The sequence below is a fragment of the Triturus cristatus genome, chromosome 6 (genome assembly GCF_964204655.1).
Source record: "Triturus cristatus chromosome 6, aTriCri1.1, whole genome shotgun sequence".
Classification (NCBI taxonomy): domain Eukaryota; kingdom Metazoa; phylum Chordata; class Amphibia; order Caudata; family Salamandridae; genus Triturus; species Triturus cristatus.
The window spans coordinates 979,868,572-979,893,293 of NC_140589.1; the positions used below are offsets into that span (position 1 = coordinate 979,868,572).

Sequence of the window (24,722 nt, forward strand, 5' to 3'; positions counted from 1 at the left end):
TCCATCTTCCCTCTCCCTGTGTCTCTCCCCCAGGGTGTTCCGGTTGATCTGTCGGAGGTTCGGGACTCCCCTGCTGGACTTGTTTGCATCCCGGGCGAATGCTCAACTCCCCCTGTTTTGTTCTCGGACCCCGGAGTTGGGTGCTTGGGGGGTGGAGGCGTTGTCTCTTCAGTGGCCCCCTTGGTTGCTGTACGCCTCCCCCCCCTTCCCCCTGATTCCTGCCTTTTTGCTGAAGGTCCAGCGGTTGGGTGCCCAGGTGGTGGCGGTCTTACCACACTGGCCGAGGAGGTCCTGGTTCCCTTTGTTGTTGAGCCTGGCGGTGGGCCCTCCTTGGATTCTGCCACGTTATCCGTCTCCCCTGAGGTCCCCCTCCCCTTCTCTCCTGGTCCCTCTCACCTTGGCGGTTTGGAGGTTGAACGGCTGTCGCTTGGAGTCCGGGGTTTGCCTGATCACCTCATCACTGTGATGCAAGGGTCTCGTAGGGGTTCCACTTTGTCCTCCTACTCTAAACATTGGGCTTCTTTCTCCTCTTGGTGTGCGGGGCTTGGTCTCTCTCCTGTCTCTTGTCCTATCGCTTCCGTTCTGCAGTTTTTCTTGGAGGGTTTTCAGAAGAAATATGCCTTGTCTACTCTGAGGGGCCAGTGGGCGGCTCTTCGGGCTTTCCGGGATCCGGCTTCTCTTCCTCCTGCGGATGGTTTGTTGGTTTCCCGTTTGTTCCGGAGTTTCTCTCTGTCATCTCCTTCTTCTCGCTCTCCGGTTCCTCCTTGGGATCTCTCTTTGGTCTTGGGTGCTCTGCAGTCTGCTCCTTTTGAGCCTTTGGAGTCGGTGGACCTTAAGTTTCTCTCTTTTAAGGTGGCGTTTTTGGTTGCTGTGACTTCTGCCAGACGGTTGGGTGAACTCACTGCTTTGCGTTGTTCTCCTCCCTTTTTGCGTTTCTTGGATGACGCGGTGGTCCTTTCTTTGGATCCTGGTTTTGTTCCCAAGATTCGTTCTAAGTTTCATTGCTCTCAGGAGTTGATTCTTCCTTCTTTCTGTCCTTCTCCTTCTTCCCCTGCTGAGTTGTTGCTTCACTCTTTGGATGTGCGGCGTGCTTTGTCCCTTTATGTTGCACGGTCTGCGGGGTTCCGTTCCTCGGACTCCCTTTTTGTGACTTTTGGTTTGGCTGGTCAGGGTAAAGCTGCGTCTCGGCTTACTCTTGGTCGCTGGATTAAGTCTGTTATTTCTTTGGCTTATCAGGGGTCTGGTTTGCCTTGTCCTTCTGGTGTTCAGGCCCGTTCCACTAGGGGTGTTTCTGCTTCCTGGGCTGCTTTTCATGGGGTTTCCCTTGATGAAATCTGTCGGGCTGGGACATGGGCCTCTGAGTCTACTTTTGTGAGGCACTATCGCTTGAATTGTGCTCTGTCTGACCGACCCAATTTCGGTAGTGGTGTGTTGCGTGCTGTGGAGGTTGTTCCGCCTCCCTGATTCTGTGTTTTTTTTCATTAAACTATTTTTGCTGCACGCCTCTTTGTGTTCGGTCTCTGTTTTCTGTGTGGTTTGCCAAAGGCCTGTTGTTGGGGGTGCTTTGGTATGCCTCATTAGTGATGACTGGGTCGAGGACGAGGGACGTAGAGGTAATGCTATGATTACTTACCGGTAATCCCCATTACTCTTAGTCCTACTCGTCCTCGACCCAGTCATACTTCCCGCCCGCCCTCCCTATCCAGGCCTTTGTTGCTTGGTATGTCAGGATGTGCTTTTGGTTGGCTGGTTTCTTATAGCCCCTGACGGGAGGGTGGGTGGAGCCTACAAAAGCGTTTCCTGTTTTGTTTCCTGTCTTGTGGAATACCTCATTAGTGATGACTGGGTCGAGGACGAGTAGGACTAAGAGTAATGGGGATTACCGGTAAGTAATCATAGCATTATCTGACATGCTGCACTGCCTTACGCAAGTACTGCATGTCAGATATGTATTGCATCTTTGAAAGGATGGGCTGTTACAGCCTATGCCTGACAAGTGCGCAATACAGCCCTGGGAGCCCTCTTCTGGTGCAGGCTGATATTGTAGCTTTTACATGTAAGGAAATGATCGCTGAGATTGTTTCGTTACTATAAAAGCCTTAAATATTTTGAGAAATATCATGCCAGTGTGAGATGATTGTTGGGGGCGTCTCCGCCCTTTTGGTCCCTATGGAGAATCCATCCCTGGTAAAGTATACAGAGCCCTAAAGCCATAAAAACGGGTTCAGCAAAAGAAAAAAGGGTAGTGAATGAAAAATATGGTGGAATACCAATCAAAAGATGGTCAATTCCAACACTGATTAAGGAAGTATAATTTGCTCCTTTTCCACCACGTTTCTCATAAAAGTTTCAGAGTATTGATCTGTCCATGATATCCCATCCAATCCCGAGCTCTCTTTGATTTCTGGACCCCTGCAGCTGGAATTCTAAGGGCAGATCCATGTTATTGCTCAGTCCCAGTAGTTGATATCCCACCTCCCCTGTACCTTCAAACCAAATCCATTCCTTTACACAGCATGGCTGAGGGAGGCCTCAGTGTCAGGTCCAGATTCTAACCCTTGTCTCAACCACATACGCCATCTTTCCTTTACAGGCATCCCAGTGGAATGTTGCTCCGGACTCAGAGCAGCCTACAACAACTCTGATCCTGAACACAATGTCTAACAAATAAAGCAAAGGACCAGCTGTCCAGACTGGTGGACCAACAAAGTAGCAGGAGGACTGCAAAGACACTCAAAAAAGCCCCACTCGAGTCCTGGTAACATTAACAACCAACTATTATCCCTGTGGATATAATAAAAGGAAAAAGCAAGGCCCATTTTGCCACTGAAATATTCAGCAACAGGCCGTCTAGAATTGAATGGAGCTACTGCAATTGTTTCTAGCAAACAGCTCTCATGATCCTCCCAGCCACCATGCTACGACAGGGTCAAATATGCTAAACAGGTGAAAAATGAGAGCATATTCCCCATAATTTAGGGGAAAAACCATCAAAGAAGGTACCTGGAAATCTTGTGAGCAAACACTTATAAATGACTCACCCATCCTATTCCAGTTTAGAGCACAAATAGGATCTGAGTACACACTGTTTAAGGCAGCCATTGTTGTTTAGTTAGCATCTCTATATTGCATTGCTTTTACTTTTCTCAGGTTGGTTTTATGACATTTTGTTTAAATTGTCACTACACATTTGTGAACATGATATTAAAGGGACCTGGATTTTACCCATTTAAACTAGTTTATTGTTGTGTACAGAAGAAAAAGCAGCAACAGCACCTCCATCAGCTCCTGCAACACCATTAAAAAAGGGGTCTGCCAGTCCTACTGTTAAAGGTAAGCCTACACCCTTTCCTAAATGTCTCATTGGCATGCCTACATAATATGATTTATCCATACATTTTTAAAAAGGCACTAAGTAGGCCTAATTATTCCATATTTAATAAGAGTGACTGCTTTTCGTATCCACAGAATTAAATTGACAAGCTGTACATTTAAAAAAGTGAATATTAGAGAACCCAATAACGTGTGTTGTTATACCTCCTGTTGTGGATTTATTTCATCAACCTAAAATATGCAGCTACGTTGGGGTCATATTAATGCTGCACAGATAATGAATGTGTTGTTACTTTGGGCCTGCTTTAGCCTTTTGAGGTTTATACTCTGTCCATCACTGTGGCGGAGAACATTAAGCATGCCACCCTGCTGAACAGAAGACCATCATATTTAGAGATCCCTGTCAGCCCAGCGATGATCTATGTGCCTTCAAAGGAATTGCCACAAAGTGATGGATGGAATGCTTGAATTAATCTTTGCCACTGCTTATCACTAGTGCCCCAATCGAGTTCACCATTTTTCATCCACACTGGCACTCTAGAAAAATGCTGACCCTGCTCCACATGGGAACTGTAGGCCCGTAGCTGGCAAGCACAGTCTCTCCAGAAGGGACCACCAGCCACCCCAGACCACTTTTGGCCTAAATGAGACTCTTCAGTTGGATGTGGCTGGAGTCCTATGGCACAGTGAGTACAGGACCCACATCTGGGCATATGTGATATGGCATGGACATGAGATTAATCCGACTATTCCACTATTCACATTTTGTTATTCCTCAGTGAGAAGTCCTAAGCACAACAGGATGTCCAGATGTAAGTCCTGTGCTCACTGTGCCATTGGAAGCAAGCTACACCTTACTGAGGAGGCCTAATGTCAAATCAGGCATCCTTGGTGATGTCTTCCCCTATATGTTTTGCCTTAACCCCTCATTTGGTTCAATTGGCTTACACCTCATTGGCATATTTAATTTATAATTGTCTAGTATATATTACTACATGTACCCAGGGTCTGTAAATTAATTGCTGCTAGTGGGCCTGCAGCACCCAGTGTCATCTGCTAAAGTAGCACTTTAAACATGTCAAAGGCCTGCCATTGCAGCCTGTAGTAAAGTTTTAAACTGTCATAACAACCTGGCAAAATAAACTACTTGCCAGGCCTACACCATCGTTTTTAATACATCTAAGTTAATCCTAAGGTATATCCTAAAGGCTCATAGGACAGTGTGCATTGTATTTAAAAAGTAGGCCATGTGGGTTTACATTTTTCATTCTTCAATAGTGAAATTCCTACCTCTCCCATAAACTTACATTAGGTTGCGTTATTACATTTAATAAGTGCCAACTTTTGAGTGGGAGCAAGTAGGGATTTCATGTTTAGACTCAAACTAATTGTATTTTAAAATCCTATTGAATGGTAGTTGCAGTCCCACCTGGTGTCTATTGGGACGAGAAAACAAAGAAATGGGCAGACAACGCTCGAGCACCCTTGGAGGAGTGAAACCACAGCTCTCATCACTCCCTGCACGCAGGTCATGCACAAAGCGGCACCGCCGACCAGCGGCACGTGTAGCCGCAGTCCCACCTGGTATCTTTTTGGACAAGGAAACGAGGAAACAGGCAGACAATGCCAGAGCACTACCGTAGAAGGGAAACCACAGCTCCCAATACTCCCTGCGCGCAGGTCATGCACAAAACAGCACTGATGATCCGCGGCACGGGACGCGCACGGCGAAGCGCCCGGACAAAGCCCGGGCCAAGGGTCGGCCCATCCACGCCCGTCAGAGTCCGGAGGAGGCTGGGCTGGGCCCCCTCTAACAACTGTGACTTCAATAAGGTATTATGCCCAGTTATTATTTCTAATACACCCAATTCCAGAGTCCCCTTCAGGATGAGCAAGTGCAAGGGCCAGAGTGATCATCTAGCCGGAGGCATTGTGGGAACCCTTGATTCCTTTCTAACAAGTGCAACGTCAGTCTTAGCACGCGAAATAGAACTGACTGAACGTCGTCTATCTTTGGAGCCCGTTCCCCCAAAAATATCTTCTATGGTGGTGCGAGACATCATTTAATGGCCCCAACCAACCTTCCTCACCAAACCAGGAAGCAGAAACAGAAACATTCACGGGAACGATACCCCAACACCCAGCCTCGACAAGCACTACGAAAAGAGTATCCATTAGGGGCACAGGCCTGAAAAAGCTCCTTGGAGTCGAACCAGAACCCCCAGTTAAGAGAAAAAGGGGTGGTGGCCCACAGAGACAGACACCAGCAAAAGTCTCCCGACTGGCCAAAACAAGGGGGAGTGACGAAACGGAATCTGTCTAAGGTGGAGCAAGCCCCCAGGTGACTCCAATTCCAACTGCGTGCCCCTTGACGAACAAGGACATGTGGCAGAGACTAGAAAACATGGTTTCTACCATGTTGAATCCCATCGCATTAAAGCTAAGCCAGATTGAAGAGAAGCTAGCTGGCTTAGAATACCAGGTCACACACAATGTTTGTGCATTAGAGGCATTGCATGCTAGGAGTGGTCCCAGCACTGGCCCAGTGACCCAAATGCAACCATCATTATGCACAGCAGATTTGACCACGGTTTGTCCAAATACTGTGCCCGCACTCATTGACTAGTTTAATCCTTTACATCCCAACCCCAATACCCATATTGGTATAATACCCCACACTTAGGCATTCCAGCAACACTTCAACGCCTGTCCAGAGAACCTAGCAGGGGACGCTACATTAAACCGCCAAAGCCACCACCCAAACACAGCCTCTACAGGCCAGAGTATAACCCCGCTAGGGAGGGGTGGATGAGCTGATCACCGGAGGGTTGAAAGACTCAATATCGAAACTATCGTCCCTGGAATACAGACTCTACATCTCCCCCCGCAGCATCCCCACTAGTATTGGTGCTGGGGAACGTACCACCTTTGAGGGAGGGCCAAACAGAATCCACAGACCAACCAATGTCTAAAGCCCTTCATTAGCTGATGCAACAACTGTATAAAGTAGGGGGCAGATGCAGGTGCTTTCTAAGTCAAATGATTATGGCTAGAAGGATAGCCTGGGCGGTCCCTGCAAGGAAAGAAATGTTGGGAGATTGTGTGGTTTAAAATTTTAAAAACAAATTTGTTGTTAGATCCCTACTACAGTATCTAGGCAAAGTTTCCACTAAGAGTTCCAGATTATTGTACTACCACTGGAATATTTTTATAGAACTCCTTTTCTGCTGGCTGGAGGAGGTAGGTCACAGCAGAGGGAGGCCCAGGTACAGAGGAACTCATGGGGAAATTCTGGGGCACTGGGACTGAGGCTGGAGAATAGATTTGCCCCTCTGTCCAACCTAGAAGTATGCAATTGACTACTCCTACCTGAGACCTGGTCTACTGAGCCAATTTTCGTAAACGTATACTGCTCCTTTCAAACCCTGGCTAAACCCTCTGTCTCGGGGAGGGCATAGGGGGGCATCTTGACCTTAATCCAAAATAATTCACCAGTAAAAGTAAAAATGTTAGAATCTTCAAGCACTAATTTCCATATGTTCACACTTGAGGTACAACAAGAAGGCATGTGGCTCTCAATTAATTTTTATATCAATGAGTTTGGCCCATTACCTGCTGCTGTTCATGGGGGTCATTCGGCCTGGAACTACGTGGGGCTTCTTTTCTCTGCACTTTTGCTCGCCTGCCTCGGGCTCGGAAAGCGCCAGGAGCCGGGATTGGGACCGGAAGTACCAGCAGAGACTACACTTCCCAGAGCCCCTAGCACAGAGGGAGTGCTAAAAGAAAGGCGCCAGCCCGCAGTGCGGGCCGCGCCCGGGCTAAGGGTGGGCCTGTCCATGCCCGTCGGAGCCCGGAGGAGGCTGGGCTGGGCCCCCTCACTTACATCTGCAACTGGAAGTAAGGTACTGTTGTCTTGTTAGTTGTAAATATGGCTAAAAGAAAGGTTCTAATGGAAAAGACTGAAAGTGGGGCGGTAGCTACCCTGGACTCATTTCTGGTGAGAATGGCTAGTGTTTTCTCAGATGAGATAGAGCTGACCGAAAGGCGACTATCCCTGGAACCGAATATTCCTCCATCTGGTCTGACCACAGGAACATCCCTCACAAGCAGCAATCACTACCGTTAAACTCATCCAATTCTGTGCACGGCCAAGATGGATTCTCACCTTCTAACGCAACTACAGTGCCTCCTCTAAGAAGGGGGATAGATCGCCAAAACCACCGGCTAAGTGTACTAGAGTAGGGGCCGCTATTAACTTGAAGCCAAAACATCCCAAGAAATCTCGCCACTCTAAACTTAAGGGTCCACAGACAAGGCTGCTTCCAACGAATTCTGAAACATTTGCACCCTTGGGGTCTCCAAACATCTTGTTGCTCCAAGTGGCTCCAGAAGACTCTATCTGGCCAGAAATGACAGTTAGGATAAACAACATAATGGGCGCTATCTTAGCCACCTTAACTCAAATCGAATCTCCCTTGACGGACTTAGAGACACAGAACCAGCTATTACTAGCGTGATTGGTCCCCCCCAAATGATTTTCTTTTGGAAGCACCTACAACTATACTCCCTGTGCAATCAAGGGAACCACGGGCGCCATCCATTCCTTTGACACTGGCAACATCGATGACATCCCAAACATATATCTCTTACAGTGCTCCAACACAGCCTCCAAATGCTATATCTAACTCAAATCCATGGGATGACTGGGTTCATCAAGAGAGGAGTACAAGGAGTACAAGGGACCCACTGGGGCAGCCACCATTACTACAAGAGGAAACAAGGGGGGGGCATCACTAAGCAGGGGCAATTGAAACCCCCATGGGACAATCTGAAGGTGAACTGTATCAATCCATCCATCTCCCACCTGCCGCTGCCCCACTGGTACTGGTTTTGGCAAATGTTCCCCTCTTTGAGCTTACCAGAGCGAATCTACGAGACAGTTGAAGGATAAAAGCCTCCTCTGGTTATTAAATAATGTTAAGGTCTCAGAAATTGGGAGGGTTCCACTGGCCAACTAAATGATTATGGCCAGGACAGTAGGGTAGGTGGATGAAACAAGAAAATCCTATCCTGGCGACTGTGTAATCATTCATTTTAACAACGCCCACACGGGTCTCTCCCTTTTGAATAACCTTCATAGATATTTTCAAAGGAAATCACAGATTACACCCCTACCATTGGAGCATTTTTATAATGCTCAGGGTGAAATTCGGGGAAGTGTTTATAGGGTCAACAAAATTCCAGTTTTTTCAGGCCTGAGAGGAAATGAGTCCTCTAATACTCATTTTGAGATTATACTGCAAAATAGATTCACAGCCCTTTCGAACTTGGATGGGTATGATTGACTAACTCCTCCAGTTCTTTTTCATTAGCAATGGCAACTATTGTGGCCCCTACAGAGTTCAGCCCACCAGAGTCATCAGCCACTATAACATCTCCCAATAGCCCCCCTATAGTAATATCTCCTTTCATGATCCCGCAGGAGAATGGGTCAAGTATTCCACCCCCTTTGCCTGACATAGAGGAAATTAGGGCCAATATGATATCATGGAATGTGGCAGGTATATCTTCTAAAATGGGAAACGCCCATTGGCTAAATCAGTGGCAATCTATGGAAATAGTATTTTTTCAGGAGACCTGGGCTAAAGACCCAGTCTTTTTCTCCGGGTTCCACACTTTCTTTTGTCCTGCAACTCCATCACCTTTCGGAAGGGCGAAAGGGGGCCTATTAACCCTAATTACTAACACTATATATTCTGAAGTTGGGCAGAAGGGCCCCTCAAATAGTAATATCCAGATTATTCAGCTAGGCCACAGGAAGCAAGAAATGTGGACACTGGTTAATTATTATAATAATGAGTTTGGGGGAAACATGAAGGCTGTGGTAGACATCTTAGTGGATGAGATCGAGAAACTCAATAAGGTTGGAAAAAAGGACTCTTTATATCTTATTTGGGTGGGGGACTTTAATATCTATCTTTGCAAGTTTAACGGGACTGGGGTGTGTGGAGTGATTGCCCTGATGACAATATCCTTCGACATTTCGCACATACTGAGTATGGTGAGATCCTAAATAGCTCATTATACAAGTGGAAATTGGAGATAATAAATTAAGTGAAAGATGGAGAGAAAGGGAGTACTTTTAGAAGAGTCTACCATTGATTTTATTTTAGTGTCGGCACACTTACATGGGAAAGTGTTCCATACGGGCACCCGTTTCTCGACTCATAGCGATCATGCCATTATATTTATCCACCTTAGCAGCCTGCTTAAGGCTAAAGACCACAAGCAGACAATTGAGGACCTGAGTAGGAGAAATGGCTATCAATTGAAATGGTCACAGGCCCACAAGTTAAACCTAGTCCCTGATATTATAGCTCAGGTCAAGGAAGAAATAATATTATGCCTTGGAGAGCATTCATCGCCTTCATTCCTTGTTACCCAGTTCTGTGCCCTTTTGACAAAAATAAAAACAGCACTCCTTCGTCCACAGTCATCAAATGCCACTGCAATTAATGGATGGTTTGATACTGCCTGTTCTTCAGCAAAGAAAGCCCCTGTAAGTGCATAAAAAATATATCCTAGAGACTCTAATAAGATTCGGGCTTTACGTAAGGACTATAAAATAGCGATGAGGGTTAGAGAAAAGAACCTCAGGATGCAGGCCTGGGAAGACCTGGAAAAAGCAGCTATCTGATGAAATAGCAGGGATTTCAGGAAAATTGTGAATGCCCCCCACTTTAAAGAGCCCACCGATTCATTGCTTGATACACATATAGATGAAGACGTATGGGTGGACTTCTTTGAGAAAGTCTTTGGTCTAACACCTTCCTCAAATCTTCCACTAATTGGCTCAAAATCTACATCTCAGGTTGGGTTAAGGTTCTCTGTCTCTGAGGCCAGAAAGGCATTGGAAGCCTGTGTTCCTGGTAAAGCGCCAGGGTCGGACAGCGTTCCAATACATCTCTTTCAGCACAATTATGACATGTGGGTCCCCTTTTAACAAACGTTTTCAATAACATTCAGTTAGTAGGGCCACCTTAATCTTGGAGTCAGAGCATAATTGTGCCTATTTATAAAAAAGGAAATAGGAGGTCCCCAAGTAATTATCGCCCTATTTCTCTCCTTGACACAACAGCCAAACTCATGGAACGGGTTCTTTTAGCTAGATTGGATGAGTGGGCTGGAACCCATGGTATTTTATGAAAGCACAATATGGCTTTAGAAGAGGAATGGGGACGGTGGATCAATGCCTAAATCTCTCTTTATCCATAGGGAAATACACCAAGGCTAAAAATGGAAAGTTCATATGGCCTTTATGGACTTGACCACAGCCTTTGATTGTGCCTCTCACCAGAGGCTGTGGTCAGTGTTGGAGGGGATGGGCATCACATAAAGTGGACCACAAGTCTGTTCGTACTTTTGAAGCTTGCTTTAAATCACGATTAACATATGATGTTTGGCCAACTGATAGCTATGCTTGTTGTGAGAGTCCTGCGGAGTTTTAGAACGGGAGTGGGGGAGATCATCACGTGTTTTGCATGCAGGATTTTTGAGCCCATGTTTGAAGCAAAACTACAAGGCCCAGAATGATATTCATGACAAAGTGGATGAAGGGGCCCCACCTGACTGCTGGATACTCCAAAGATGGGACTTTGCAGCACAAACATGAACATTTTAATTTTCTGTTTAGAGTTGCACAGAGGTGAGTTAGATAAGGAAGCGGAAAGCTTATCAAATATCAACCAAGAATGGCAAAATAAAAAGGAGTTTCAAACAACAGCAATAGATGAATATTGTCTCCTATGTGACGGTTCTGGCCACAAGACGGCTCCAATCTTCAGATGCTTTCTTCAGTTATCTCTCTTCGTCATTGTGCACGAGCTGGGGGGAGGAGAGGCCTGGAAGCCCTGTTTGAGTAGTGGTCTGCAGGAACCTCTGGGCAGGGCATCCTTTTAATAAATAACTTACTGTGAGGAACTGAGAAACAACAGCCCAGGACCGGTTTCACCCTAGTCATGGGCTCATCAGTCAGGTGCAGCTTCAGCAGTTTGGGCTGGACTGTTCTGATTGGTGCAGGGGAAAGCCTGATTTGCATAATGCTCTGTCCAAACTGATGTGACAGGGTGTGTAAAATAACAATGGTACAGGATGTGGCCTGAGTAATTATCAGTGGCTGAGTTTAATTCAAGCAGTATATCCATCACTTTTTTGTATACTTTAGTGTGTCACCTTAACTGAGATGGGTCTGCCCAGATGTGGGTCCCAGGCAACTGGAAACTACTAGAAAGGCATTAGAAAGTTTGAGCAGGAAAATGCCAACTTTCCAAAAGTGGCATTAAAAAAATTATAATCTAAAACCCAATTTTATCAATTAAGAGTATTTCACATTGTAATTCATTTGAGTGCAAACATAAATTGTCTATCTACTCCTAATCTGAAATTTGCAATTATTAATTGAAATATGGTAACACAGTGTTAGCCTATGAGAGGGATAAGACTTAAAACTGTGAAAAATGACTTTAGGAGATTTTCACTGTCAGGACATCCAAAACCTAAACACACATGTCCTACTTTTTAAATACCATGCACCCTGCCCTCTGAACCTTTAGCATCTACCTTTCAGGCAAGGTTTATGCCTGTCCAAAGATGTATTTTGCCAGGTTTAAATGGAAGTTTAAGACGACACTACAGACTACAGTGGCAGGCATGAGACAAGCTTTAAAAGGCTACATTAGTTTATTGCACAATGAGCTCTAACGCCTACTAGTAGCATATAATTTACAGACTCTTGGTACATTTACTATCATATACAAGAGATTTATAAGTAAATGTGATGTACCAATCAGGTATATGTCATTTCTACCAACTTTTAGGGAGAGAGCACCAACACTTTACCACTGGTTAGCATGGATAAACTGATTAGAGTCCTAATGCCAACAAAAATGAGTTCAGCAACAGAAGGCAGAAAATCTGGGGGTGACCTTGCAAAAAGGGCCAGGTCCAACATGTCCAACTCATGTATACCCATGATGACGTGTTTGTAAACCTTAAACTTCCAAAGCTACCTGCAGCTCGCAATTCTAGCCTTGTAAACTACACTTAACCCCTTCGCTGCGGCGGAAATTCCGCCGCAGCGCTGGGGGGTGCGGGGGGGCAGCGCGGTGGCGAGGTGGTCATGACGGAGCCACTCCGTCATGAGCCACGGTTGGGCTGTGCTCATGACGGAGTGGTTCCGTCATGAGTCCGCCCACGGCGCTAATCGCCCGCACAGGCGGGGAATTAGCGCCGCGTGGGCGGCACGGCCGCCAACGGCCGCAGCATGACGGAACCACTCCATCATGAGCACACGGCAACCGTGGCTCATGATGGCGTGGTTCCGTCATGAGCACGGAACGAGTTAAAGCCCCATTTTCCCCAGTGTTCCACTCTTTCCAAGTTTTCCAGCTTTATGTTAAAACTTGACTCGTTTCAATGCTTACATTTAGAATTTAAGCACATTCAATACGAGGAAGGATGGCAAGAAATGTTTCTTGACTGCGAAAAATATTTTTCAAGCAGTTTATTGATCACATGCAAGATGGTTTGTAATCTTTTGCTTGAGAACAGTAGAGCATATTGCAAGTGTTCCAATGAGGAGTTTTGAAAGTACAAAATTAGCCTCTGGGCGAAGATTAGAAATATATTGAAGTATGGAAAAGGGAGCGGTGTAGTGTTAGCATAAATTAAAAAGATAAAGGTAGGGGAGGAAGTGTGACTTTTGGGACCTGAAAGAACGGATAGATGAAGAAACTGTGTAATTGTAAAAAAGCACCTTCACATTTGTAGAAAGATGGTAACATGAGCATGTAACATGGCAGTTAATATTCCTGGAAAGCTACTCAGTCGCAGATTTTTGGAATATTACTTACTACCAATGGCATCTGGCATTTTTACATGTTTCTATTTCGAAATGCGTAAATTACGGAGGGTATAATTATGCATTAGGAAAAGGCAGCCCTGCGCGTTTTTTGCTCAAAGGATGAGAAGATCTTTGTTCTGTTGAGCAACCATTTCCCCAACACGACCACGAACCTTGTGGTGATCGGTTCTTCTTACCACCCAGGAAAGGGGTTTACTCCATCTCTAGGCTGTGGCAAATCCATGACCATTTCCAGGGCGGGAAAGAGTCATAGGTCGAATTGTGAATCTCCACAATCTCATGAGTTTGCCAATTTTTCTAGCAAAGTCACACCTTGGTTGTGCACTTTTCTCTATCCTTTTGTGAAGATACACCAAGCAAAAGAGGAGCCATTTTCAGCTGTAATTGTTTTTGTAAAGCAGGCACCGATTTTGTACCCCTGCTGTTCTTTCAGTTGTGTGCAATTACGTAGGTTGCATCCTCTATGTAATGCCAGAACGTTTTTAGACAACATGAGCGGTCTTTCGGGATAAATTAAAGAACTGAACTTCTGAAAACCTACAATTCCTTCTTATCATTTAAATTTGATATTGAAATATGTGTTCATTGTTTCAATAATAACAAGAAGGATGGTTTACAAAGCTAATGCAGCCTTCACAGAACGGGTTAAATATATTGATGAATTCAGATCCGGCTCTAGGGCGGAGTAACCGATGCCACCGCCCCCAGCGGATTAATGTTCATACTGGAGAGAGAACTGAGTTTTGTCTAGTGGAAGTTTTGTCTCATTGTAAGGTAGCGCTGAGAGTTATGATGCCTGCTTTAAAGAACATGTACCACTCAGATCACTAAGTACATGTCATGAAAATAGGTCAGTGGGTTACTGCTTTTGTCAGAAAGATCCTATTTTTACTTGAACTTTATGAGTTAAAAACCTACTGTAGAAAAGATAGCCACTCTTGCCACATTCTAAAAGATACATCTTTGGTGTTTTTCCACTTACACAATACAATTTTACAGGCTAAGGTAAGCATGAGGTCTAGCAGGTATAGGTCATTTATATTTTCGACTTTCGGGTCCACGGCACCTCATATAATATAGGAAAATTCCCTTGGAGGGACTGTGTTGAAAGTGTTACTTATACACTCGTAAGCCTTGCCCCAGTATGTTTGTAAAGTAGGGCAAGAGAAGAGCATGTGGGAGAGGTTACCAACGTTGGATTTACAGTTCCAGCATTTCGGACATTACCGCGCTCCATACCTCTCCATGGCGTAAATCCACAGGAAATTCTGGAAGTCCCTTGATGCCTCATCCTTCTCATACGACCCACTGTGAAAATCTCCTGTACTGTATTGTAGATCTTGCCTGTATAATTGCGTAGAATGCAACTACTTGACACAGTTGTGCTATATACTGTACTGTATACTCCCTTGAACTCCCGTGGAGAACTGTGCTGGTTCACTTACCTCTACGTCTTTGCGAACTCAATGCGAATACCTTCGCTGGGCACATGAGCAATTTATAGTTTCTATTTATTTACTTACTTTGTCTTTGTATTTGTATTTGTTTTCTCCTGATTGATTGATTTACTTATTACTATTATTACTGTTCTTATTATTTGTTATTTCTTGTAACTCAATAAAAACGATTTGAAATTTAAAAAAAAAACTAATGTAGATGCACGTTTTTCTTTTTATATCACTTATCAATGCCTGTTTGCCAACACTGGCTTTATGGGCTCTGTGCTCTAGTTATGGTACTATTCCATTTATTGTAGTAGACTTCTTACTACACACAAGCTCCACAAAGCAATCAAGTTTACATTTCCAAGATGTAAGGTCACTGGAATTCAGTTTCCCAGTATAGGTTAGAGCATTATGATTTTTTTCTCCGAGGCTTTCATTATCCTAATGTTGCAAAATTAGTTCATTTGGGTAGAAGTCAGTTTTTATTATTAAAAGAGAACCTCAAACCATAGTGTTACGTTTTAAATTCTAAGGGGTCTATTATAATGTTGGGTGGATCGCCACCGCCCGTATGGCGGTGGCGATCCGCCCGCCATTATCCACCGCTGTGTGCTGTATGCACCGCCCGCCACAATAATGTGGATGGGGGATGCCACTGCCACGTGGCGGTGGCATCCTAATTGCCAGTGCGGGACCGCCACACCACTCGAGGCCAGTCCCAGCACCGCAAGGGTCCGCCCGCCATCCTAATAGGCCCCTATGTTTGTGCTTCTCTAAACCAAGCACTCTTAAACTATACTGCCTACCAGTATGGATGACCACCTGTGACTCCTTCATCTTGTAGTCCTCTGTCTTATGTAACGGTTCCTATACACTGATTTACACACGTATGATTGATTGTCTAAGTGCAATATGTGTGTGATGTAATGTGCTCTGACACCCTATACTGGTATGAGTGGCGCTATAATACTAATTAAATGCATCTGAGAAGAGTGGTAATGGAGACATGAGGGGCACAGTTAAAAGGCAGTAGTGAGAAAATCCGTGGCAGAGGCGCCAACAAACATAGTCGCACTGGGCGCCACCAGTGCTAAACCCGGCCCTCATTGACTTGTCTGAGCTTTTCCCCTTTGCAGAAATAGCAGACAACCACCACACTATTTCATTTCACTTCATAAAGCATTGGCAAATGTGGTATAACATTTCCATCTGCTGGGAACAGTGCAGTGATGGTCAAAGATGATTTTTCAAACGTCTTCACTCTTCAGCAGTACCGAAACCTTTGGGTCATTTTAGCCATTAGCAGATTGCTTTTTTTGCTGAGAGCTCATCGATGCTTTTATCATAACTTCACATTTGCAATTTCATTTAGAGCTTTTCCTTTAATCATGAGGAGATCAATAAAACTAAATTTGCAATGAAGTACAGAAGGCTGGCATGATCATTCCTAACTGAGTGGATTATTTTTCTCCTCTTTGCACTGCCTAGAATGCTCTAAGTAATTCACTTACAATGTTTGAGAGACAATCGCTGTGCTCTCTTTATTAAGAAAAATACACATTTTCCTGACTGATCGATGTTATTGATGAAACTGATCCATTATCCTGGCGTGCAGCATTGTGCTAATTGGTAAACCTAAATTGAACCCTCATTTCTGCAAATTAAGTGGTTCCAATGCGATTTGATTTCTATAATAAGTATCCGAAAATGTGAGTGATTGCAATAAATAAAGGCCGAGGTGAAATTTTAATTACACCTGCAAAATGTGTTTAAGCTCTCAGTTTCATGTTAACTAATATTCAATACATTTCTTAAAATTAAGGCAATATGCAGTTTTGCCTAATTTTACAAGAGGACGGTTCATTCCTGTAGAAAATGTCTCACTAAGCGACATTTTCAAGACTCCGGCTAATACCTATAAGAGTTGTTTACATGAAGTGTGCACTTGGGTGAAAAAAACTCCCTGTGATACCCACAAACCACATTTCACTCTTAAAGCTTAAGTCACAATTATTTGGTGGAATTTCATGAAATTTTTCAAAAACATTATGTGATTTGGCAAAACTCTGATACAGACTGGCTGATACACTAAATAAAAAAATGCCTACTCTTGCTTTCCCCTTAAGTCTCTTTCTTCCACCCCCCTACACTTCATGCCGTTATCGCTCACTCCTCTGTGTTCTTTTTATCCCTTTTCCACTTTTATGCTGTCTTTTTCTTCTGTCATATATATCGCTTTTCAACCCTTATCTCTCTTTCTCTATATCAATGTAATGATGATGAAAATAAGTCATTGTCGCAAAAATGAGTGCCCAGCCCACCAATTGGAACTACAATCACATATTAAAGACTGGATATATGTGCTGCATGCTAATGATTTATATTAAAAAGTGGGATATTTGGAGAAGTATATTGTTCATCCCCTTCGTCCCCTTTTAAAATATTTTATAAGAGTATCAGTGTTGCAGCACATTGTTCCACTGGAGCCTCTCTGTGAGGTTTATCCACATTAATAATAATATCCACATTTGTAAAGCGCGAACACTCACCCGTAAGGGTCTCTAGGCGCTGGGGGCCGTCGAGAAGATTAAGCAAGCTATTGCCCAGAGTCACATGGTGCTGGGATAATCTGCCGCCTGCGCCAGGGATCGAACCGTGATCCCCAGGTTTGATATGATACACAGGCCAACTTGTGGTTGGAATGCCCATGCAACCTGAAAGGTAAACTACTATGAGAAACACCTAAGTACACTATTTCTCCATGTAAAAAAAGGTTTCATGCAGATTAACTTAGAAGCTCAGCACGTTGACACAGATCCAATTATCTGGGCATCTTCAGTTCACGCCAGGCCTCACCGAGGACCCTTGAACTAGTGTAGTTGTGTGTTTTATTGAAAAGCAGTGCTGGTGGTTCTCCAATAAACTATGTATTCCTACTTTTTATTGGGCCTGAGCAATATTGGTACACTACATTATAGAACATCTCCTCAGCACCCGACCTATCGGAACATTTCTTGTGAGTTTGGAGATTATTCATATGCCAACCCCTCTTCTAGGATTTCTGTGTCTTCAATAGAATTCATGGAACAATGCCTCTCCACCAGATATTTCTCACCAATGTTAGCAATTTTGGGCAGAGATTCAGTGTTCTCTCACACAAAAGAACACAGTTAGAGGAAACTTGTGGAGTATTTTTTTAAAGCTTTGCCTAGCAGAAAAGGACATTCTTGAAAGTAGAAGTAGGTTGAAGTTATACATTTTGTCACTTGGGGTAAATGTGGAATTATAAGGGTCAGTCAGATAAAAAAACAACTGCTGACTAAAGGGCAAAAGAGTAACATCTGGTTAAAATAACCAGCTGCATTCATACATTATATGAAGGCAGAAAATAGGTGGATATGTTTGCACCTGATGAAACCTTGATTGGTGATAATGGAACTTAAGTGCTAAATCAGCTTCTTAGAGCAGATATTTGATGTAGAAATGTGTTAATAGAGAAACGGTTGTGGTATATGATCGCCGCCCACTGTTTCCTTGAGTATAAATCTGTGCTCACTCTTCAGGTCAACCGTTAAGAAAATCCTGGAGTCATCTATCTAGACGACCAGGTGCATCACCAAAGTAAAGTGGATTTGGAGGGTTTAATTTACCATTTATTATTCAGAGACCTGTTACAATTGCTGTCTGGTTGTTAAAGCATGTGTCTGGCTTTATTTCATGGCTCTTTAATCGCTCTTGCATATCAGAGAAATGCCACTCTCTGTCATACCTACCAATATTTTCTGTCCACTTTACGACCCTGGAAATTGTGTCTGATTTCCTCGCTGGTTGTATTGGTGACTCAGCTCTCAACGTCACTACATATAACAGCTTAGAACCAGTGGCTAGCCAGGGTGCCCTGGATCTAGTGCCATGGGTTTGATTTACATATGACTGATTCCTAGTCTGTGGTGGCATGATGGACGAAAAAGCCATCAACTGGATTGCAGCCTAAGTAATTACAGTGGCTGCGATTAATTCAAACAATTCACTGATCACTTTTGTAGTCTTCCACAGTTCAATTCCCTAAGTGTGGCGGTATAACCAGACATGGGTCCTGTGCTCATTGGTTCATAAGACTCAAGCTGCACCCCACTGATGAGGGCGGAATAGGGTTAATAGGGCTTGGGGTATGGCTGGTGTTCCCACAAAGAGGGACTCTGGCCTGGCTGTTGCTGGACCAAGGCTGATTTGCAAATTTCTGGTTCCTGTTTGAGGTGGCATGGGGAGGGGGGCAAAAGAATGAGGGACTGGACTGTGTCCCACAGTAATTATTTTTGATCGAAACTGATTCAAGCAATCCCCTCATCTCTTTTTTGTGTTCCTCCAGGGGTTTAATGCAAGCATTGCCGGGGGTAGGGGGCGTGGCCAAGGATGAATGGAGTCAGCTGCTTGATTGGCGAGCTCTGGCAGGCAAACGTGGATGAGGTAGTCATCCTGATCCCCAGGTGAACCTGGCCACAAGACACCGGCACCTGGGAGTTGGCTGAGCACAGCACCGGACCTGATGACCACCTACATGGGCATCCTGCAGAACAATGAGGATGGTGACAGGAGTACAAAGCCGCACTGTTTCACTTATGATGGCAACCGTGGCCCCAGAAGCCACATAGACAGTCTGCCCCTGAGCTGCCTAGGTGGATCATGTGAGTCCGCCATGTGAAGGGCTGCTCTCCCAGCCTGTGATCTGCTGGGGAGGTGCCCCAAAATTAGCAATCAAGCCTGGGCGACAAACCAAGACGCAACTGAGCCCGGTGTTGATGGGGGCATTTGGACAGGTCTTAGACATGGTGTTGGCACACCACCAAGGGAGGAGGAAGAACAGTGTTTGTCCCTAGGGCCTGCAGACTTGGGTGGGAGCCCAACCGAGATGAATTAGACTAGGCCCTATCGCTCACTGGGGCAGGTTATGGGAGTCACTGCCCCACACCCGTCGCTATCGCCACAAGGGTGCTTTGGCTTCCTCATCACAGGCCTTGAAAGAACTGGTGAGGGACTTTTATGGCTTCTTGAGAGGCCGGGAGGCACCCCATATGGGTGAACAAGAGGCCAAGTGCAGGTATACGTGCCAGGAGCTAGACAGTGGTGCGGAACAGCAGGCGCCAAGTTGAAGAAGACCTGCAGGAGATTACCTGGAAGGTGTATGTTGTGTGTCCCTGCTTTGGGTTACCCAGAGCCTAGAGACACCAATTACACCATAATCTGAGGTGCTCATGCAAGGAGGGCTGAGGCCGCTCCCCAGGGTCTCTGGTAGGGACCCTGGGAACTGCCTAGATCCCCTCCTGTGAGAGTTGGAAATTCTCCACCTGTGTAAACTTGAAACAGAGAAGCATCTCCCGTGTATGCCTCAAACACACGAAGCAGGCCCTGCCAGAACCCACACTCCTGATAGGGAAAGTGGGCTCAACCCCGTGACCAGAAACACCTGCAAACAGCCTGAAATCGCACATGGCGACCATATTCGCTGCCATCAGGCACACAAAAACGGTCCTAGAACTGAAGAATGACATGATGGCCCAGGACATACAGCTCCTAAGGGCCGATCACCGGAGGCTGTTGGACAGGATGGTGGAATCAGAGTGCACCCTTGCTGGCATTAGCCCCTTGCTGTCAGTCTGCACAACAAGGGTCTGGACAATTAAGCAAAGAATTGCCACCCTGGTGGAGAAGCTGAATGACAATGAGGTAAGATCGTGCCAAAACAATGTCCACATGGTGGGAATCCCAGAGAAGTCAGAGGGCCCCAGCATGGAACTTTTCCTGGAAGAATGGCACTCCTTATAAGTCTTGAAGGGCAAAACATCTAAGTGGCTCACTATAGAATGAGCCTACTGGGTCCCTGGGAGAAATCTGCTGACAGGAGCCCTGCCGAGGATATAGTGACTCGTTTACTCAACTTCCACGATTGGGATGCCATCCTCCATGCTCTTGCACTATGATAACATCATAGTGAATAGTTAAATAGATAAATACAATCATTTATAGATGTTTATGCTACACAAAGACCACCAGAATCATCTGAGTTGGCAAATGCTCTACCTACTATAACTTTGTAGACCTAAACTAGGGGGACATTTAACACTGGGTGGGCAGTTAGCAGATCTGCCAGGGTGAACAAGCCCATGGCCATTGCAACTTAGACACAGGACCTTCTGCCTAAATTTGGAATCCTCACCTTCCTGGGATTTCTGTACACCACGGAGGCACCCACTTAAGAGCATTAAAGATTTGTTGTGTGGACACTATTTTCTAGGCACCCACACGTCAAACGTCTCTGTATTGAGAAATAAACTCTCAAAGTGGGAGTTTGTTTTCTCAATACAAAACACAGATGGCTAGGTGCACCGGAAACTTTCTCCCCGTGTGTGGGGAGTATTCTACATTTTCACTTCTTGTATTCACCATGCCGTGGCTCCATAATGTATTTTGTTTTTAGTTGATTCCTCTATTTAAAATGCAGTCTGTCTTAGCCTATGCAAAATAAAGGACCATTCTATGTTGAAGAAGGCTCCTAAAATTCATTTTATCTCCTGATTACCTTCATATCCTTTCTGCTGTTAGCCAGTTAAGTGCCAAGAAGCCTTGGGGTGTTATCGCACTTTAAAATTAACAACTCAACTCATATCTTGCATATATATGATTTCAGTAGATCTAGTGGATGCCCTCAGGCACTAAATGTAGGGCTGTGGTGATTTTAGAAGAAATAGATCATAAATGATGGATTGTGTCTCTAGTAGCTTGGTGATGAAACATTGGTACCTAAGGGGTAGCAGAGATGTCTGTCACCATACTAGAGTAGACTAAACTAAGAGATAGATCAAGTATCTGAAGTCTGAACATATAATTTATGGTTTTTTTTAATTTGTCTTTATTGGCATTTACATTACCATAACCATACACTTTGGAATATAGCACGTTACTACATGTGCTATTACCACGCAGCAGGTTACAATGCGGTCGTTACAACGACCGCGTTGTTACCACGCGTGGCTTTACATCGTAAGTCGTTTCTACGACTTGCGCTAGGTGGGTCGCTGGACTTAGGAATAGTATAAATTACTATTCCTACTCCAGTTAGCGCAACAGCAGGGAATGTGTTGGACGCCACCTAGTGCAAGTCGTAGAAACGACTTGCAATGTAAAGCCACGTGTGGTAACAACGCGGTCGTTGTAATGACCGCATTGTTACCTACCTGCGTGGTAGTAGCAGCGTTGTAAATGCTGTTTCCCTACACTTTGTTACAGCAGAATGACATTTGAATATATAGGGACATCACTGTACATTGTTGATTATAAAAAAATGTAAACAATAATAACATCGTCATAAACTTTTTAGTGGGAAATATGGCTGCATCGATTCTCATTACAGAGGATTGAATAATACCATTTGTGTTTCAGTACTGTATGGCACATGTGTGACCTCGTAGGTTCTAGAAGTGGTTCTATACTGCTGTGAATGAAGGAGTATCTTGCGGTGTGGAAAGGCGGGACTGGATGTGTAGAAGTGTATTGTGACTGCTAGGTAACAATACATCTTAACTATCAAGTGAGTGGTTCAGGTGAGCCCGATGCCTCGCGGGCAGACACTCTCAACCAGGTAAGGAAAGAACCCCATATATCTTTAGGTCTGGAGGCAGTGGGCATCAGTTCCCAAAAGGTGGTTAGTTGTTCCTGGCAAAAAGTAGCATCGAGGATCCAGTCTTTAACTCAAGGAAGGTGTGGTCTGCCCCATTTCATAGCGACCCTGCATTTCACTAGCAATAACAGCATAGCCAGAAGTCTACGGGTCTCGATCGGGGCTACTTTAACATAGCCCAGTAGCCCCAGTAGGGGAGTGGGTTTTAGGCAGTCCATCAGGATTTCACTTATTTTGTGAAAAATTTCTCTCCAGTACGTGGCAACAGAGGGACACTCCCAGGCTAAATGTAGGAAACTTGCTTGATCAGTGTGACATTTCCAACATTATACATCAGCTTGTGCGCCCATATGGTGCAACTGCTTAGGCGTTCTGTAATATTGGTTTAGAAACTTGAAATGAATCAGTCTCAGCTTGTTGTTGGGGGACAGCACCTCAAGTTGTGCTCAGCAGAATTGCCATTTCTCTTCTGTGATTTGTGGGTGTAGCTCTGTTTTCCAGTTGTCTCTGGATTTTGGCATCGTCACTGGAGAGTGTTGCTTCATGGATGCATACAACTGTGTGATTAATTTACCTGGTGATGAAGTAGTGGTAATGTGCTCCAGGGCCTGCAAGGTGGGAGGGGAGTTTGGAAATGTGCTGTGTAGTTGGCAACATGTGGCACGTATGCGGTGGTATAACAATATATCAGAAAAACCGGGAGGCGGTGTAGTGTCTGGAGACAGTTGCTCGAGGAACTCATCATTGGGATACAGATCTTCATATTTAGTGATGCTTAGTCACCGTGCTCTTGCCATGGCATCCCGATCTTCTAGTGAAGGCAGTTGTGGATTGCTGGCTAGGGGAATTGAAGGTATACAGTATCTCAATCTCAGCTCTTGCTCTTGCTCGCAGTATGTCCCTGGCCCATCTCAGCATGTTTGTTGGATCTATAATGTGTCGAGGGCGTTTATATATTATACTGGCTTCAGCCTCCCACCTTCCCTCTACGTAGGATGTGGTGTTACAGCCAGAGCTGTCAAGTATTGAACTGGGAAACCATGAACAAGTTAGACTTCTCTGCGATGGCTTGCCATCCAGTGATTCAGGGTAAATCACCTACTCTCCCCTGTACCTACAAAAAAGGAATGTAAACTTATCCAATGTAATTGGTGCTCATTGAAAGCACTTCAATTCATTCGGGTCATGCTTGCACTATGTGGAAACTGCACAAAGAGGTTAAAAACAAAGCTTTAAAACACAATGAAAGACAACTAGATACCCATTCAGTGGCTGATTTGTACAAAGTGAAACCAGAAAATCTGGATAAATCACAGCTTTACTACATAAATTATGTGATCTTAGACAAATATTGTATTTCACTAAACTCAATTGTATTTATTGTCACAAATCAAGGCACTTTTAAATATGTGAGTTCAAAATACCAGTTGTACAAAAAACTATTATGTTTGATTTATTTAGGCTATAATGCTCCTCTATAATAATCAAGGCCACTGCACTAGCGATATATGATATGTGTGAATGTTGCTCTATTTCTCCAATTGAAGTGCTCAAGGGTAAATGCATTTCATTGGCACATGGCTCACGTTAAGAGGCAGCATTCTAAATTCTGACTCTCTGTGAAGCAACCAAGACCAATGTGTATGAAAAGTGGTCATTTATGCAGCACTTATGTTTTGTTTTTAGAAAGTAAGTTGCCTAATTTAATTTAATTAGGTAACTTACTTTCTGGACACAGAATGCAAATGCTTGGGCTATGTCACTTTCAGAAGCATTGTTTATTTTTTCTTCTCAGCAATGCACATTTTATAATGCTTTTGCTGACAAAGCCCCGACAAGTGTCTAATTTATTTCCTGCTGCAGTCTTTACAGAAATTGCGGGAAAAGGAGAAGTGATTAACGTGAGAAGGACAGCGAGAAGAAGAAAAAGTAAGGTCAAGGGAGAGAGGAAGAGAAGGCAAGGGTAAAGATAGAGTGAGGGATGAAGAGTGAAGGAGAGGCAACTACTCACCCAAAAATTGTATTGTCCAGTTGGTGTCGCAGACAGAGTTACTGCACACCAACAGCCTGCGGCGTCTCTACTTCACAAGCTGACCGCTCCTGAAATCCTCTCACTAGCTGGAATGTTCTAAAGAGATCACACGAGGTGCAGAAGAATTGTGCAGTGCATTCTGTTTACAGCATGCAACATGTGCCACTGCCTCAAAGAGCCATGAGTTGAGTCTCACGACTCTGTGACATCAGGCCATCTTCCAAAGGCTGCAAACCCTCCTCTTCCCAATTTGTCACCCAGTGATGACTTGATAAAGGGAGCATGGTGGAAAGGCAGCTGTAGATGATCCACAAG

The 24,722-nt window shown here is 44.6% G+C and overlaps 1 protein-coding gene across 50 annotated transcripts in view; it reads left to right on the top strand.

The window, feature by feature from the left end:
* Window positions 1-24,722, top strand: part of LOC146820883 (uncharacterized) — a 1,936,624-nt gene that overhangs the window by 849,178 nt on the left and 1,062,724 nt on the right. For 38 of the 50 annotated variants that reach the window (XM_085611721.1, XM_085611696.1, XM_085611722.1 and 35 more), the window contains one exon: window positions 3,256-3,333. The exons of the other annotated variants lie outside the window; for them this stretch is intronic. In XM_085611721.1, coding sequence (XP_085467847.1) covers window positions 3,256-3,333 — 78 coding nt within the window. The remainder of the gene's footprint in view (window positions 1-3,255; window positions 3,334-24,722) is intronic. 50 annotated transcript variants of the gene reach the window in all.